At 44.7% G+C, this 14,396-nt stretch overlaps 1 protein-coding gene across 2 annotated transcripts in view; it reads right to left on the bottom strand.

The window, feature by feature from the left end:
- Positions 1-14,179, bottom strand: part of SH3BGR (SH3 domain binding glutamate rich protein) — a 123,249-nt gene extending 109,070 nt beyond the window's left edge. The window contains exon 1 of one of the 2 annotated variants that reach the window (XM_077479864.1): positions 13,999-14,179. In XM_077479864.1, the coding sequence (XP_077335990.1) occupies positions 13,999-14,043 (45 nt within the window). In that variant the 5' untranslated portion in view covers positions 14,044-14,179. The remainder of the gene's footprint in view (positions 1-13,998) is intronic. The other variant, XM_077479863.1, reaches the window with a different exon arrangement.
- Positions 14,180-14,396: the final 217 nt, after the last annotated feature.

The raw sequence follows: 14,396 nt of genomic DNA, 5'->3' as shown, positions 1-14,396 counted from the left end.
AGTGCACTTGGAAGTGCAGCCGCTCTAAATCTAAGGGGTAGATCTGAAATGAGGGAAAGGTCTGCTGATTTTATCATCCAATCATGTACAAGTTAAAATGCTGTTTTTTTATTTTCCTTGCATGTCCCCCTCGGATCTACAGCGACTTTACTTCCAAGTGCACTTTCAGTGCAAATTGGATTTTTAAATAACCCTTTACTAACCCTTTACTGTGCACTCTGCAAGTGCAGTTGCTGCGGAGCTTAGTAAATGAGGGGAAGCTCTGCTGACTTCCATCATCCAATCACATGCAAGCAAAAATGCTGTTTTTTTTTATGTTGTTGTTTTTTTTCCTTGCACATGATTGGGTATTCTTTGCCAAATGAAGCTTCAGGGCCGGTTCACACAGCGAGGCGATGCGAGGCGACACGACTCGCCTCACCTCGCTCCCGCAAGTCGCCCCCGTTCTGTACAATGGAACCGTTCTGAGAGGAGCGACTCGAGTCGCTCCGACTCAGAAAAAAGGTTCCTGTACTACTTCTGGGCGACTTCGGGGGCGACTTGCATTGACTTCTATACAGAAGTCCTCTGCAAGTCGCCGCTGAGGTCCCCGCAGGTCGCGGCGAGGCAAGTCGGAGACGCCTCGCCGCGCCTCGCTGTGTGAACCGGCCCTTACCTCATGTACTAAGCTCTGGAGAAACTGCACAGTCTATTTGACTTTAGTAAAGGAACCTCATTGCATTTTAATGTGGATCTCTGCAGTCAGTTTCCCTTTTTCGGTGGATTTGTCCTGTATGAAGGGACATGGATATTGGAATGCCTCATTACTGTAAAGACCCTGGAAGTAGATATTTGATAGGTGGTCTGGGGGAAGACTGAGCAGGGATACATGACGGTAGTGGGAGCATGGGGGGAAGGGACGCTGTTTCCTTATATATCCCTGCTTGACAGCTGATCTCTGATGAATTCAAGCCTAGTATGCAGCAACTACTCAAAGAGCGTTCTTGTCGGGCTAATAGAGATAGCCAAGGAATGCTCCGAAACTTCCAGACAACTACTAGACAGGAGACATTAGAAAAAGACCACCAGCAAAATGATTACTTCAACCTAATCTAATATAAAATATATAAAGAATACAACATTCAATTTGTACTCCCAAAAAATATCTTCTTTATTTTCACGCAAAGGAAAATAGTTCTATTATATGTACCGTGTAATGGAACCAGTCATAAAATGTACCAACATCTATAGAAAAGTTACTCCATTTACAAATTAGAACTTTATATTCATTTTTATAAAACTTCGCTGTACAAGGTGTTTCTTTGTATCTGTGATGTTATACAAATAGAGGAAATTATTTGATGTCTGAACAATGTACCTTGGAAGTACTACACCCCCCCCCCCCCCCGCACTTTCTTTATTTTATTTTCTTTAACCACTTGCTTACTGGGCACTTAAACCCCCCTCCTGCCCAGACCAATTTTTAGCACTGTCACTCTTTGAACGACAATTGCGCAGTCATACAACACGGTACCCAAATGACATTTTGGTGGTATTTGATCACCTCTGGGTTTTTTATTTTTTTGTTAAAATAATTAAAAATTACCGAAAAAAAAAAAAAAAATACAAAACCATTTATATTTTGTTAATAAATTTTGCAAACAGGTAATTTTTCTCCTTCATTGATGTACACTGATAGACTGCACTAATGGGCACTGATAAGGCGGCACTGATGGCCAGTAATAGGCAGCACTGGTGGGCACTGATGAGGTGCTACTGGTGGGCACTAATAGGTGGCACAGATGGGCAGCACTGAAGGGCATTGATAGGTGGCACTGAAGGGCACTAATAGGTGGCACCAAAAGTTGGTACTGATAGCTGGCAGTGATGGGCACTGATAGGTGGCAGTGATGGGCACTGATCTGCACTGATAGGTGACACTGATAGGCAGCACTTCTAGGTGGCACTGATTGGCACCAATGGTGGGCATTGATAGGCGGCACTGGCGGACATTGATAAGTGGCACTAATTGCTGGCACTTATGCAGATTCGTGGCACTGTGAGGGCACTGGCAGGTGGCACTGGAAGGTGGTATTGGTGGGCACAGATGAGGCGGCTTCGCCTGTTCCTCTTAGGGACCGATGTCCCTTGCACTGAAACCGGTAACTGGCTTTTTTTTCTCCTCGCGCTGTCAGCATGAGGAGAAAGAAAAAAACGATTAGGCTGCTTTCACACTGGGGCGGGAGCGGCGTCGGCGGTAAAGTGCCGCTATTTTTAGCGGCGCTTTACCGTCGTTTTAGCGGCGGTCTGCGGGCGCTAGCGGGGTGGTTTTAACCCCCGCTAGCGGGCGAAAAAGGGTTAAACCCGCCGGTGGTATTGCCGCGGTGTCCCATTGATTTCAATGGGTAGGAGCGGTTTAGGAGCGGTGAATACACGGTCCAAAGATGCGGCTAGCAGGACTTTTTTCACCGTCCTGCCAGCGCATCGCTCCAGTGTGAAAGCCCTCCGGCTTTCACACTGGAGTGAAAGGGGCCGGTTTTTTTCAGGCGCTACACAGGCACTATTTTTAGCGCTGTAACGCCTGAATACCGCCCCAGTGTGAAAGCAGCCTTACTGATCTTGTGTTTACATCACGTGATCAGCTGTCATTGGCTGACAACTGATCACGCGGTAAGGGGACGGGATCAGCCCCTTACTCCGATCTGTGATCACCCGAGTCTCATTGACTCTGTGATCACAGCGCACGAAGCGCGCGCCCTACAGGGGGCACGCGGGGAGCGCGCAAAGTTGACGTCCTCCCGGCAAAGTAGATCCGCGCTGTAGCCCTCATTCGGCTATAGCACGGATCTGAAGGAGTTGAAAGGTAACTCCACTTTCGTGGGAGGGGGGGGGAGCAAATAAAGATAAAATAATATAGCACATATAATTGCAACACTAATCATATTGTAATTGAATATTATTAAAAATTACATTTTCTTTTCAATCTACAGCCACTGTAATTTTCTGAGAATGCGTTGCAATATGGCTACCTGGGGTTGTTCTGCACACAGAGTGTGTACTGACCACTCCCCATAAACATCATTTCCTGCTTGTGTGATTGGCTTAATCTTCCCAGAAGTCTGCCTAAGATACAAGTCTGATTTCTGGCATCCCCTGCAACAAAAATGTAATTTTTAGAGAGGTACTTTCAATGGAAGCACGTCTAAAGGGATGCAGGCCCAGCAGATTTCCTCATTAGTGCCCTGCAGCTGCACACCTGACAGTGAATTATGAAACCACTCCCATTAGACTCACTCGGTACAGAGGCACAGAAAAACACACAGGGATTTCTTCAGAATAACAACAGGTATGAATCTTCAACAAAGGTTGTTATAATGTGCATAGATCACCCAGAGGGGAATGTTTTATTTTTTTCTTAAAAAAAGTGGAGTTATGCTTTAAAGTATATCTTTAAAACATAGAAATACTTTAAAGCGGTAGTAAACTCTTATATAGAACTTGTACCTACAGGTAATCTTGTGTCGGGAAGGAAAGTCATGCTCAAGGAGATGCCCATGCTCAAAGGAATGTGCATACACACAGAATAGTCCATAGGACTGTACATAGCATTATGACCTTTAATGCAACTTTATGGCCATGTGCGCATACACATGCTTATGCGCATGAGCATTAGCATGTGCGTGAGCATGCTTGTTTGATGGACTTTGGTGCCTAGTGGCCTATTTAAAGCCTCACAGGACTCAGGTTCATTGCTGAGTGGTCATCAGCTCCTTCTGCTTGTGACCTGATCCTGTGCTCATCTGTATCCTGACCCGGCTTGTCCATTCTGCTTGTAAGTGAACTGGTTTGTGACCCGAGCTTGCTTCCTACCTGCTGTTCCGGTACATCTTCTGCTTGCTTAATGCTGATCTCGGCCTGTCCCTGACTCCGCTCCTGGTTCCTGACTTGTATTCCTGCTGCCCGGTTGTTGCTGACCTCTGCCCATCTGACCACGTGCCCGAGATCCAGTATCTTCCTACTGCCAGTTGGCCTGCTCCAGCCCCAATTTTGCTTTCAAGATATTTCAAACTGGATCTCTTCGAGGCACCTGTGCCACTCTGTGCCCTGTTATACCCCATCATCTTCACCAGGGGAAACAGGACAAGAGGTGTAAGGGCTAGTTTACACTTGCTTCGGACACGCTTTGTTAAAGCGCTCTGAACGCCAGTCAAAGCTCCTGTCACTAAATAAAATGGTTAGCTTCAGTCCTGTTTACACCGTGCTTTGCTTTGCTTTGCTTCAGCTTTGCTTCAAAAATTATACCCCATGTCAATTTAGAGGTGCTTTGAAGCATCTTCAAAGCCTCCATAGAAGTCTATGACAAAGCTTGGTTGAAGCACCATCAAAGCACCATCAAAGCATCATCGAAGCACCATTGAAGCACCACCGAAGCACTGGCGTTCAGAGAGCTTTAACAAAGTGTGTCCGAAACCTTGTTTTGAAGCAAGTGTAAACTAGCTCTAAGTCTGCCATAATGTGCTAGTATGCAGCGCATACTAGCACATTATGTCATAACACTAACTGGGTCCCATCTTCCTTGTTGCTGTCTAAGGCTAGCTGTGAGGTCAGACAGGACACCCCTCCTCCTTTCACAGTTATCCAACAACTAGCAAGGAGATTGCTGCTTTGACAGACAGAACTTTTTTCTTCTCCAAATACTTGCCAGAGACACGTGTCTCATGTGGAATGCAGGGGAGGCTTAAATACCCTAGGCAAGCAGGCAAATGCTTGGGAATGGAGAAAAGTGGCATTGCCAAAGCAGCCAGTTGCGTTGTTGAATGGCCGTGGAGGAAGAAGGGATGCCCCGGTCTAACCTCACAGCTAGCCTTAGACCGCACCTAAGATGATGGAACTGTTATATGTACTTGTCCCACGGATAACAGACCACAATCAAAAATGGTAGTCGGACATGCTAAATGCGCAATAATGTGTTCCAGGTTCAGTCCATTTGGTATTCTGACCTTAGTAGAAAAATGGGCGCTGAAGTGACAAAAACTGGAAGCAGGATATATCACCAACACACCTGAACGTTTACAGGAACTTTAAAGACATGTGGCATTTCTGGACCATACAAGCCCCCCCCACCCCTCACCCTTTATCAAGGCTACAGAGTGATGTTCCTATACCAGCATGCTGGAGATGGGTTGGCAACCAAGCTGTGGTGCTAAAATGCAATGAGGTCACCAACCTGTCTGTTCTGTCTGGCAGAAGTGCCCAGATCACAAGACTACAGCTGCTAGGAACTTTCTTTTTTGTGTATTGTAACTGTGGTCTGACATGTTAAATGTGGGACATCTGATTTCATGGAAGCCTTATGCCTGCCATACACGGCTCGAATTTGTCCGGTTCCAAATCTGTTGATCTAAGCTGTGGGTGGCACTGTTTGCACGACCTGGCTCAGCAAAAGTCTGTTTTTCACTCAATCTTTATTGAAGGGGCCGGGTGGAAATCTGTTGGCCATACAGATACTGCATCCAATCAGATGCATCCACTGTTCCTGTAATATGACAGCTGCAGGTGCCAGCTGTCTGAATACAATAGCCACAGCTCCCAACTGTCCCTGATTTTGAGGGACTGTCCCTCATTCAGAACAATGTCCCTCTGTCCTTGTTTCCGCCTCATTTGTCCCTCATTTTAGTTTGATTTATATAGTTGTATATAAAATGCACTACTTATCTATCAAAAAGTGTTTCCCAGTGCTAAACCTTTCATCCAATTTCTAAATTGCTGCATTTGTACATTTCAAAAGACAATATAAAGGGACAGTAGTGGTTAAAAAAAAGCACTTGTTTGTTTCATTAATCATTTTTCATTTTTTGTAAAATTCTCCTTTAACCTCCCTGGCGGTATGATTAGTTCTGGTTTTAGGTGCTGAAAGCGGTATAATTATTTTGCATGGAAATCTGGCGTTTTATATTGTAGTCCTGTAATTCTTAGGAATAACTCTCTTAAATCTGTTCAAACCAGAGTCTAGTAGACATCCCAGGTATGATAACGTTTATAATATAATAAAGAATAATAAAAATTATTCAATAATGTAATCAAATCCTAAAACACTGAAAAAGGGACACTTTTTGGTTGCTATGGACAATTTCCAAATTCCAGGCAGAAAAAACAGTATTTATAATATAAAAGTGCATGCAGGGCATTGCACAGACCACTAGGGACAAAGGGTGTGTGTCATTTTTTAATACAGCACTGTAATCTGTAAGATTACAGTGCTGTGTGTGTTTTGTGTCTTTTTATTTTTTTGAATTTTTTTGAACTTTTTTGAATTTGGCGCCGATCTCCGCTCCTGTGCGCCGTAACGTCGCAGGGAACAGAGCTCGGCAGCATTCGGTACTGTGTGAATCGTGCGGAGAACAGCTCAATCACACAGCGCGGAGGACATCGCTGGATCCAGGGGACAAGGTAAAGTAACTCTCCCTGTTTCCTCCCTGCATCCAGCGATGCGATCCTCATTCCCATCTCAGAAAGTTGGGAGTTGTCCAATAGCCGACAAGCTGTTTAGCATGGTTGGAGGAATCCATCGAATTGCATATGGCTAGACTGAGCAACTTATGCCCTGTACACACGACCTGTTTTCCCGTCGGAATAAACACTGGAGGTTTTTCCAACGGTGGCCTGACGGAATTCCGCTGAAATTGTCTTGCGTACACACGATCACCCCAAAGTCCAACCACCAAGAACGCGGTGACATACAACACATACGACGGGACTAGAAAAAGGAAGTTCAATAGCCAGTAGCCAATAGCTTCTGTCTCGTACTTGCTTCAGAGCATGCGTAGTTTTTGGTCTGTCGGAACAGCATACAGACGAGCGGTTTTCCCGATAGGAATTGGTTCCGTTGGAAATATTTAGAACATGTTCTATTTCTAGGTCCGTCAGAATTTTCGACTTAAAAATTCAGATGAGGCTACACACGATCTGAATATACGATGAAAAGCTCCCGTCTGACTTTTTCTGTCGGACATTCCGCTCGTGTGTACGCGGCATTAGTGTTTAACAGATTTAGCCACTCAGATTTAGCCACCCAGGAGTTTGACTTTCAAGCTTTAGACCCTGTTCACATCTAGCGATTTGGATTTGCGGGAAGAATCGCCATGATTCTGGCTGCAATTCCACATTGCACTGCAATAGTTGCAAAATGCACCAGGTGCGTTTCGGGGGCATTCATTTTTAATGGCACCCCAAACATGGAGAGGTTTTGCCACAACTGTTGCACGATAAATCGCAGAAAATGGCATCACACAAAGAGTTTTTGCAAAGCACTTCTATAGTGTGAAACGCGTCAACCTACCTGTATTTCCCCTGCCTGTACCCATCCAGTTCTTTTAATATTTATGCTTCAATAAAGACTTTATACTTTACTTTCTGTGTGAGTGTGCTGTCGATTTGAAGATTCTCTGTTCCAGGCATCACGCAAAGCTTGACGCCCAAAGAAGCTCCTGCACACAATGTGGTTTGCTGCGCAATTTATCATGCGGCAAAACCACACCGCATTTGTGGTGCCATTACAAAGGATTGGCACCTGAACACACGTGGCGCATTTTGCCACTATTGCAATTTGGAATCGTAGATAAAATTGTGGCGATCCCAAATCGCCAGATGGGGAACGGGGCCTTACTTCCCAATTAAACTATGCACAGCAAAGGCAGTCACACACTGACTACACACAATCAGATGTGGTCATTATGTGATCAGCTTCTCCATGGCATTCATTGAATATCTAGATGGATAGTCTGCACATAATTGGACAGTATATGGAGGATAATCATTGGGAGTAACAATTAATCGCTAAGCAGAATAAACAAAGGATTCCTATAGGCTGTCACACTGGGGCTTTTTCAGGCGCTACAGCGCTAAAAATGGCGCATGTATAGCGCCTGAAAAAAATGGCCCCTTTCACTGCAGCGTGAAAGCCGGAGGGCTTTCACACTGGAGCGGTGCACTGGCAGGATGGTGAAAAAGTCCTGCTAGCCGCATCTTTGGAGCGGTGAAGGAGCGGTGTATTCACCACTCCTAAACCGCTCCTACCCATTGAAATCAAGCTATACCGCCGGGAAAAGCGCTGCTGCAGCGGCGCTTTGCAGGCGGTATTAAACCTTTTTAACCCGCTAAAACGACGGTAAAGGAGCGCTAAAATAGCGCCACTTTCCCGTCAACGCCCGCACCCCCCCCCCCCAGTGTGAAAGGGGCCTTAAAGTAAACTACACAAGTAACATAGTAGAAAACATGCTCCATGCACTTTAGGCATTTAACCTCATTGTATGGGGCTCTGGTGTTTAGCTTCGGACAAAGGGCTCAGGTTTCCCTTCCAGCCCCCTGCCAGCAGCCTGTCATACTTTATGACAGGCTGACAGGCGATGTGGCTGGACGGGGCTGGATGGTGCACTTAGCAGTAGGAGCCCAGGGACAAATGCCCAGAAGGTGGACTTACTGCGCTCAGGGCATTCGTCCCCGGTTGTACACTGCCATAAATGTAAGTACCGCTAAGTGCACCATCCAACCACGTCCAGCAGCTGTCAGCCTCTCTTAGAGATCCACAGTGAGTATAACAAGCATGCTTTACTGCATATACAGACTGATTTTATGGTTATGGATTTAGTAATACTTTAACTCTCCGCATAACCTTCACACTAAATCACCTCACAACCCTAACACTATTGTAGCACTGACCCCGAAGGAGCTGCTGATTTTATTTGGGCTTACCGTTACCTTCTTCACCTCGTGTGCGTCTAGGGGTTTCCCGAGGTTGATGGGCCAAGAACTGCAGAGACTGACACCAGATCCTCTTAAGGGATTTTTATTTGCAGAATGGAGTAGACAAAACACAATCTCAATGAGGGTCAGAGGGTTTTAGGCAGAAAGTTCAGGTACTCTTGGAACTTAGTCAAATAGGAAGTCTCTCACTTTTGGAATCCAGAGACTAGCCATTCACAACTGTATCCTCGCCCTTATCGGATAGACCTCCTCTCACTAGGCCTAGCAGCCAATAGAATGCTCAGATAAAGCAAAGTCTCTGCCACGGACTTGTTGTAGAACACTTGAATAACTGAAGGATGTAAACCAATTTAGAGAGCCCTCATACGGTACCAGTATATCGCAGCCGGTCCGGCGATACCGTACGAGTGTAGATTCGCTTGGGGTCTTTCAACTAAGCCTCCAGGCTCTTTCTGAGAAGCCAGCCTTCTGCACGGCCTTCTCCCGAAGAGTCCTCCCCTGATTGCTTCTCCAGTTGCCGGGCCTCTCCACAGATGAGACGGCACCGGACCACCTCCGAATCCCTCCTTCCAGTTTCTTTGCCTCGGGCTAGCCAGCCCCGAGACTCAGACTTGGGTGGATCCACACCCCAGGCCAGGAGAGCCATGGGGGCTGGTTAGGAGGACCAGGACCAAGCAGACAGAAAAATCTTCTGGACAGGAACCCAGAAGCACGTGATGTCAGTACCTTAAGTACCCTCTCCCAGAATGCACAGCAAGATGACACTCCCACTGAGCTGGTTCCGAGAAAGAATTGGCATGCAATGCGCCCAGCTGAACTGCGTTCTCACACTTGCTAGGGATGACAGCACCACCCATAGCCAAGCAGAACCCAGTGCAATCCAGCCAGACTGGTAATGAGACCATAATTTGGTGTAATTGAACCCAAAATCAAACTGCGGTTATAGGAATGTTAAATGAAAAAAAACACATAGCGCATGCTCTTCAGGAGCCGGCGCTACATTATTGTAGCCCAAAAGTAAAAGCAGTATTAAACCCAATGTCAAACATTGAATATGTTACAGCTTACTAATTCTTAAATATGATGACTGCATTCGTTTTCTTTTTTAGGCTTTCTTTTTTTTTTCATCTGGTGATCTGACCAGTAAGTCTATTGTTTTTCAAAAGAACAAGTTCTCTTCCAAATCTATCAGTTTACAGGGATGAGACAAACCATTTAACCACCTTTTATTTATTTATGTAAAAGCTTTATCCCTAAAGGAAAAAAAAAGCTGTTTGCTGTCCCTGATTATAAAGTGTGAGCTGGAGTTTGACTTCAATCTGTTAGTGTATCCCCCCTAGACTGCTGCTGTCCAAAAGGTGCCCCCTGTGCTCCTTCATCCAGAGTGGGGGCACTCTAAAACAGATGTGTGTTACTGACCTGATCACCAGGTGAAAATAGAGGGGGGAAAAGCCTAAAAGAGAAAATGAATGCAGCCATCACATCTAATGGTTGGTAAGTTGCAATATATTGTATTATCGTTGTTTTTGGTCACCTTTAACATTCCCTGTAACCCTTACACTTGCCCTGTATCCCCGGCATTATCTGTAACCCTAAAGTTAATCCTAAAGTTATCACACTAACCCTCTCTGGGACCATAGTACTAACCCCCCCCCCCCCCTTAAACCCCCAACTAACCCTTTCTTTAAACCTAACATTAACTATAATACTTCCTCTCCCTGTTACCCTAACACCAACCCCTTTCTATTATGTAAAGGTAGCTCAATGTTTGAACGCACCCCTCTCCAGTGCTGGAATCCTCTTCACCAAAAAAGGATTCCTGGGATCCCAATGTCAGGATCTGCTCTTCCGAATAAGATGGAGTGCCCTTCCAGTTAGTGTAGGTTGTTATGTAAAGTTAGTTAGATCCTGTGGATCAGGGATCAATTGTTCTAGTCTGTTCAGTGTTTCACAGGCTGCTGGACTGATTGCTTCCCTCTGCATTCTAGAGGATTCTAGAATTACAGTGGGAGGAAGAATGGGAGAGCAGCTTGAAAATGTATGGGGAGTCTAGCCAATCCCCAGAGCAGGTGTGTCCAGTAGGTGTCTGGAGAGCCCATAAATAGACTGAAGTCTAGAAGAGAGGGAGAGAGTTCCTGGGTCCAGTCTTGCTGGAAGAGACACCTGTGCAGGGAATCTGCCCCTGGGGCAGGATTACTGAAGGTGCCATCTGGAAGACATTGAGCACCTATCTGAGGCTTTAGCTGGCCTAGTCCTGGGGTTGTTTGGGTCTGGAGATTGCCAGGAGAAAGTTAAGGGAAAGGTGTCCAACTGTCCTATGGTGGTGTGAGTCTGTGTCTCACTGAGGAATGCACGGTGGATATCGGGAGGAGGCAACCGATGATCCTGTGGCCGTGTGAGTAGATGAACCCAGTGCCAGAAGTTAGTGGCTGTCAGCATTAAATATTCTGTGGGACATTTTTACAGCTCAGTAAGATAGAGAAGAAGTCATCATGGTGGGCGGTTCAACATTATTTTTCTTGGGGTACTCCATGGGGTACCTCATCCCATCCAAGTTCATCGTTCCAATAAAACCCTGAGGCTGGGTTCACATATATGGGAATTGGATGCATTTTTACCCGCATCCAATTTGCATACCATGTGTATGTGACCGTCTCTCAATGGAGCCGGTTCACACATGTCCGGGGGGTGGCCGCAGTGCAGTTTTGAAAAGATTCCTGTACATTTTCAGGTGGGAACCGGACCCCATCTGAATTGTACCTAAACCGGTGAACAGCAATGCGCCGAACTGCAAACCGCAGCCAGACATGTGTGCAACCAGCCTAAAAAGACACCCATAGACCGTTCCACTCGAACCAGTAAAAGTGGAGAAAATGCTGTGCACCTGGCTGTGTGTGTACTAATCGGGGGGGGGGGGGGGGTAAAGCCTCATTATGGGGTGCTCCATAAAAATATATTCCCATATTTCTCTGCCTGAATTCAACTAGATTTACAAAACATTTGACAGCGCGCTTTAGGAACATTCCCGGCATTAATAGTCCAACAAATATGAACCAACAAGTCAGAAGATTTTCATATCTTGTCCACTGTACACATATATATGTAATGTAATCTAATCAAATTAATTACCGAGATCAGAAATAAGCAAATCCCACAAAGATGTCAGAGGTGGCAGAAATAATCATAATTTTTTTAAATGACGGCAAAGCATTGAATAAGCAGCTGGAAAGAGGAAAATGTTTGCTTAACCGCTTCAGCCCCGGAAGATTTTACCCCCTTCCTGACCAGAGCACTTTTTGTGTTTCGGCACTGCGTCATTTTAACTGGCAATTACACGGTAGTACGGCGTTGCACTCCACAAATAGAGCTTTCTTTTGGTGGTATTTGATTACCTCTGTGGTTTTTATTTTTTGCGCTATAAACAAAAGAAGAGCAACAATTTTGAAAAAATTTTTTTTGCTATAATAAATATCCCCCAAAAATATATAAAAAAAAATTTTCCTCAGTTTAGGCCGATATGTATTCTTCCACATATTTTTGGTAAAAAAAAAAAATTGCAATAATCGTATATTGATTGGTTTGCGCAAAAGTTATAGCATCTACAATATAGGAGATAGTTTATTGGCATTTTTATTATTATTTTTTTTTTACTAGTAATGGCAGCGATCTGCGATTTTTATTCAAACTGCGGCATTATGGCAGACACATCGGACACTTTTAACACATTTTTGGGACCATTGGCATTTATACAGTGATCAGTGCTATAAAAATGCACTGATTACTGAAAAAAATTTCACTGGCAGGGAAGGGGTTAACACTAGGGGGCGATCAAGGGGTTAATTGTGTTCCCTCACCGTGTTCTAAAGGGGGGAGAGGGGACTGTGTAGGGGAGATGACAATTCGCTGTTCATACTATAGTATAAACAGATGATCAGTCTATTCTCCCCTCAGAGAACTGGAAAGTGTGTGTTTACACACACAAATCCTGGTTCTCGGTGTGTCACCAGCATTCGCAGGAGCCCGGCGGTGATCGCGAGCGTCGGGCACTTGCATCGGCTCCAGGGGGCGAGTAGCGCCCCTAGTGGCCACAGGGCGAAGCGACGTTACATAACGTCGTTTTGCCCAGCCGTACCATTCTGCCACAGTAAGGCCTCATGCACACGGACGTTTTTACAGCCACTTTTTTGAGCTTTTTTTTGCAGCTTAAAAACGGCTGTCCATGTTAGTCTATGGCTTCATGCCCACCTAGGCGTTTTTGAGCTGCAAATGGCATAGGCGTTTTTTAGCTGTAAAAAAAACCCAAGACCAGTGTGTCCCGTGGCATGGAGCTAGAGCTGTAAAAACGTGAATCGCGGAAAAACGCGCATAAACACGCAAAAACGCGCATAAACGCGTAACATATTTTCTTTGTTTTCTGTGGCATTGTGGGAAATTTGGGAAACACTACTTAACGCTAACGCTAAAAAACGCTCAAAAACACGCAAAAACGCCAATGCAAAACGCGGTAAAAATCGAGTTTTTAACGCTGATTTTTCCAGGTGTCAGAGCTAGCTTTGCAGCCACTTTTTTAAAACGCCCGTGTGCATGAGCACTAAAACTGCGGCGGCTGGTCGGCAAGTGGTAAATAATTCCTATGGAAGATACATTATAACTGAATACAGGCTCAGCAAATGCTGGTCCAAGTCCAATCCACCATCTCAGCCGTAAAAGTGACCCTATAGATTATTATTTATTTATTTTTTACATAATTTTTTTTATTGCTTTCTGGATAATTTGTACAAACAAGAGGTTATCATACAGAATGTGTCAAATAACGCTTATATTGGAAGAATGGTAAGTACAATATGTGCGGATCATCTGATAATAATAATTTGTACTCTTAACGTAAGCATGGATGAATCGTTGGACCATTTTACTGTTTAACATTTTAACAATTCTAGATTCCTTGTCAAAAACCCATTCTAACTGAGTAATTTTGAGTATTTTAGAGTATGATAAAGTATAATAAAATAAGATATAAAATAGGAATAAAATAAAAGCAAAAATAACTTCAAATTCCTCAAATATAAGCGAAGAGGACCTAGAAACCTGGAACTCTAAAGGATCTACAAAAAGGATAGATTATTTTTAAGTTTCTGATTTTTCTGTGATGTACATACAGTAGTGTTCTTTCAATTTTTTTTTTACTTTTAGTAGCAACTAAAAAACACAAAAAAAATATATAAAAAAAAAAAAAAAAACGTAACCCAGACTTACCGCAGTGGATCCTGCCACAGTGGCAACAAAGACCTTGATGACCATTTTGCCTGTGGGATCGAGAGAACCCTGTTAAAAACGTAACAAGGACCCCGAGCGTGTGACTGCCAGCCAGAATCCCCGAGCACTGTGTGTAACCCTAACCAGCTCTCCCTGCTCTCTGCACATTGCAACCTAATCATTGGCTGCGAGATATTTTGGGACCGATTGGCTCTCGCAGGGCATCTGTTGTGCGCAGACTAGCAACTGCATCAGAGCAGGTTAGGTTGGCCCCCAGTCCGTACAAGGAAAGGTAAAACAATACACCAATCAGAATGTCCTTGCAGCGTGCAATTGATTTCATATGCTGTAAATCACTCATAACAGCCGTGGTTGGAGGAAAAACACTTAGCAACTGA

The sequence above is a fragment of the Lithobates pipiens genome, unplaced genomic scaffold, assembly GCF_037356315.1.
Source record: "Lithobates pipiens isolate NorthernLeopardFrog02 unplaced genomic scaffold, aLitPip1_a1.2 Scaffold_16, whole genome shotgun sequence".
Taxonomy (NCBI): domain Eukaryota; kingdom Metazoa; phylum Chordata; class Amphibia; order Anura; family Ranidae; genus Lithobates; species Lithobates pipiens.
This window is presented reverse-complemented; position numbering and strand designations above follow the sequence as displayed.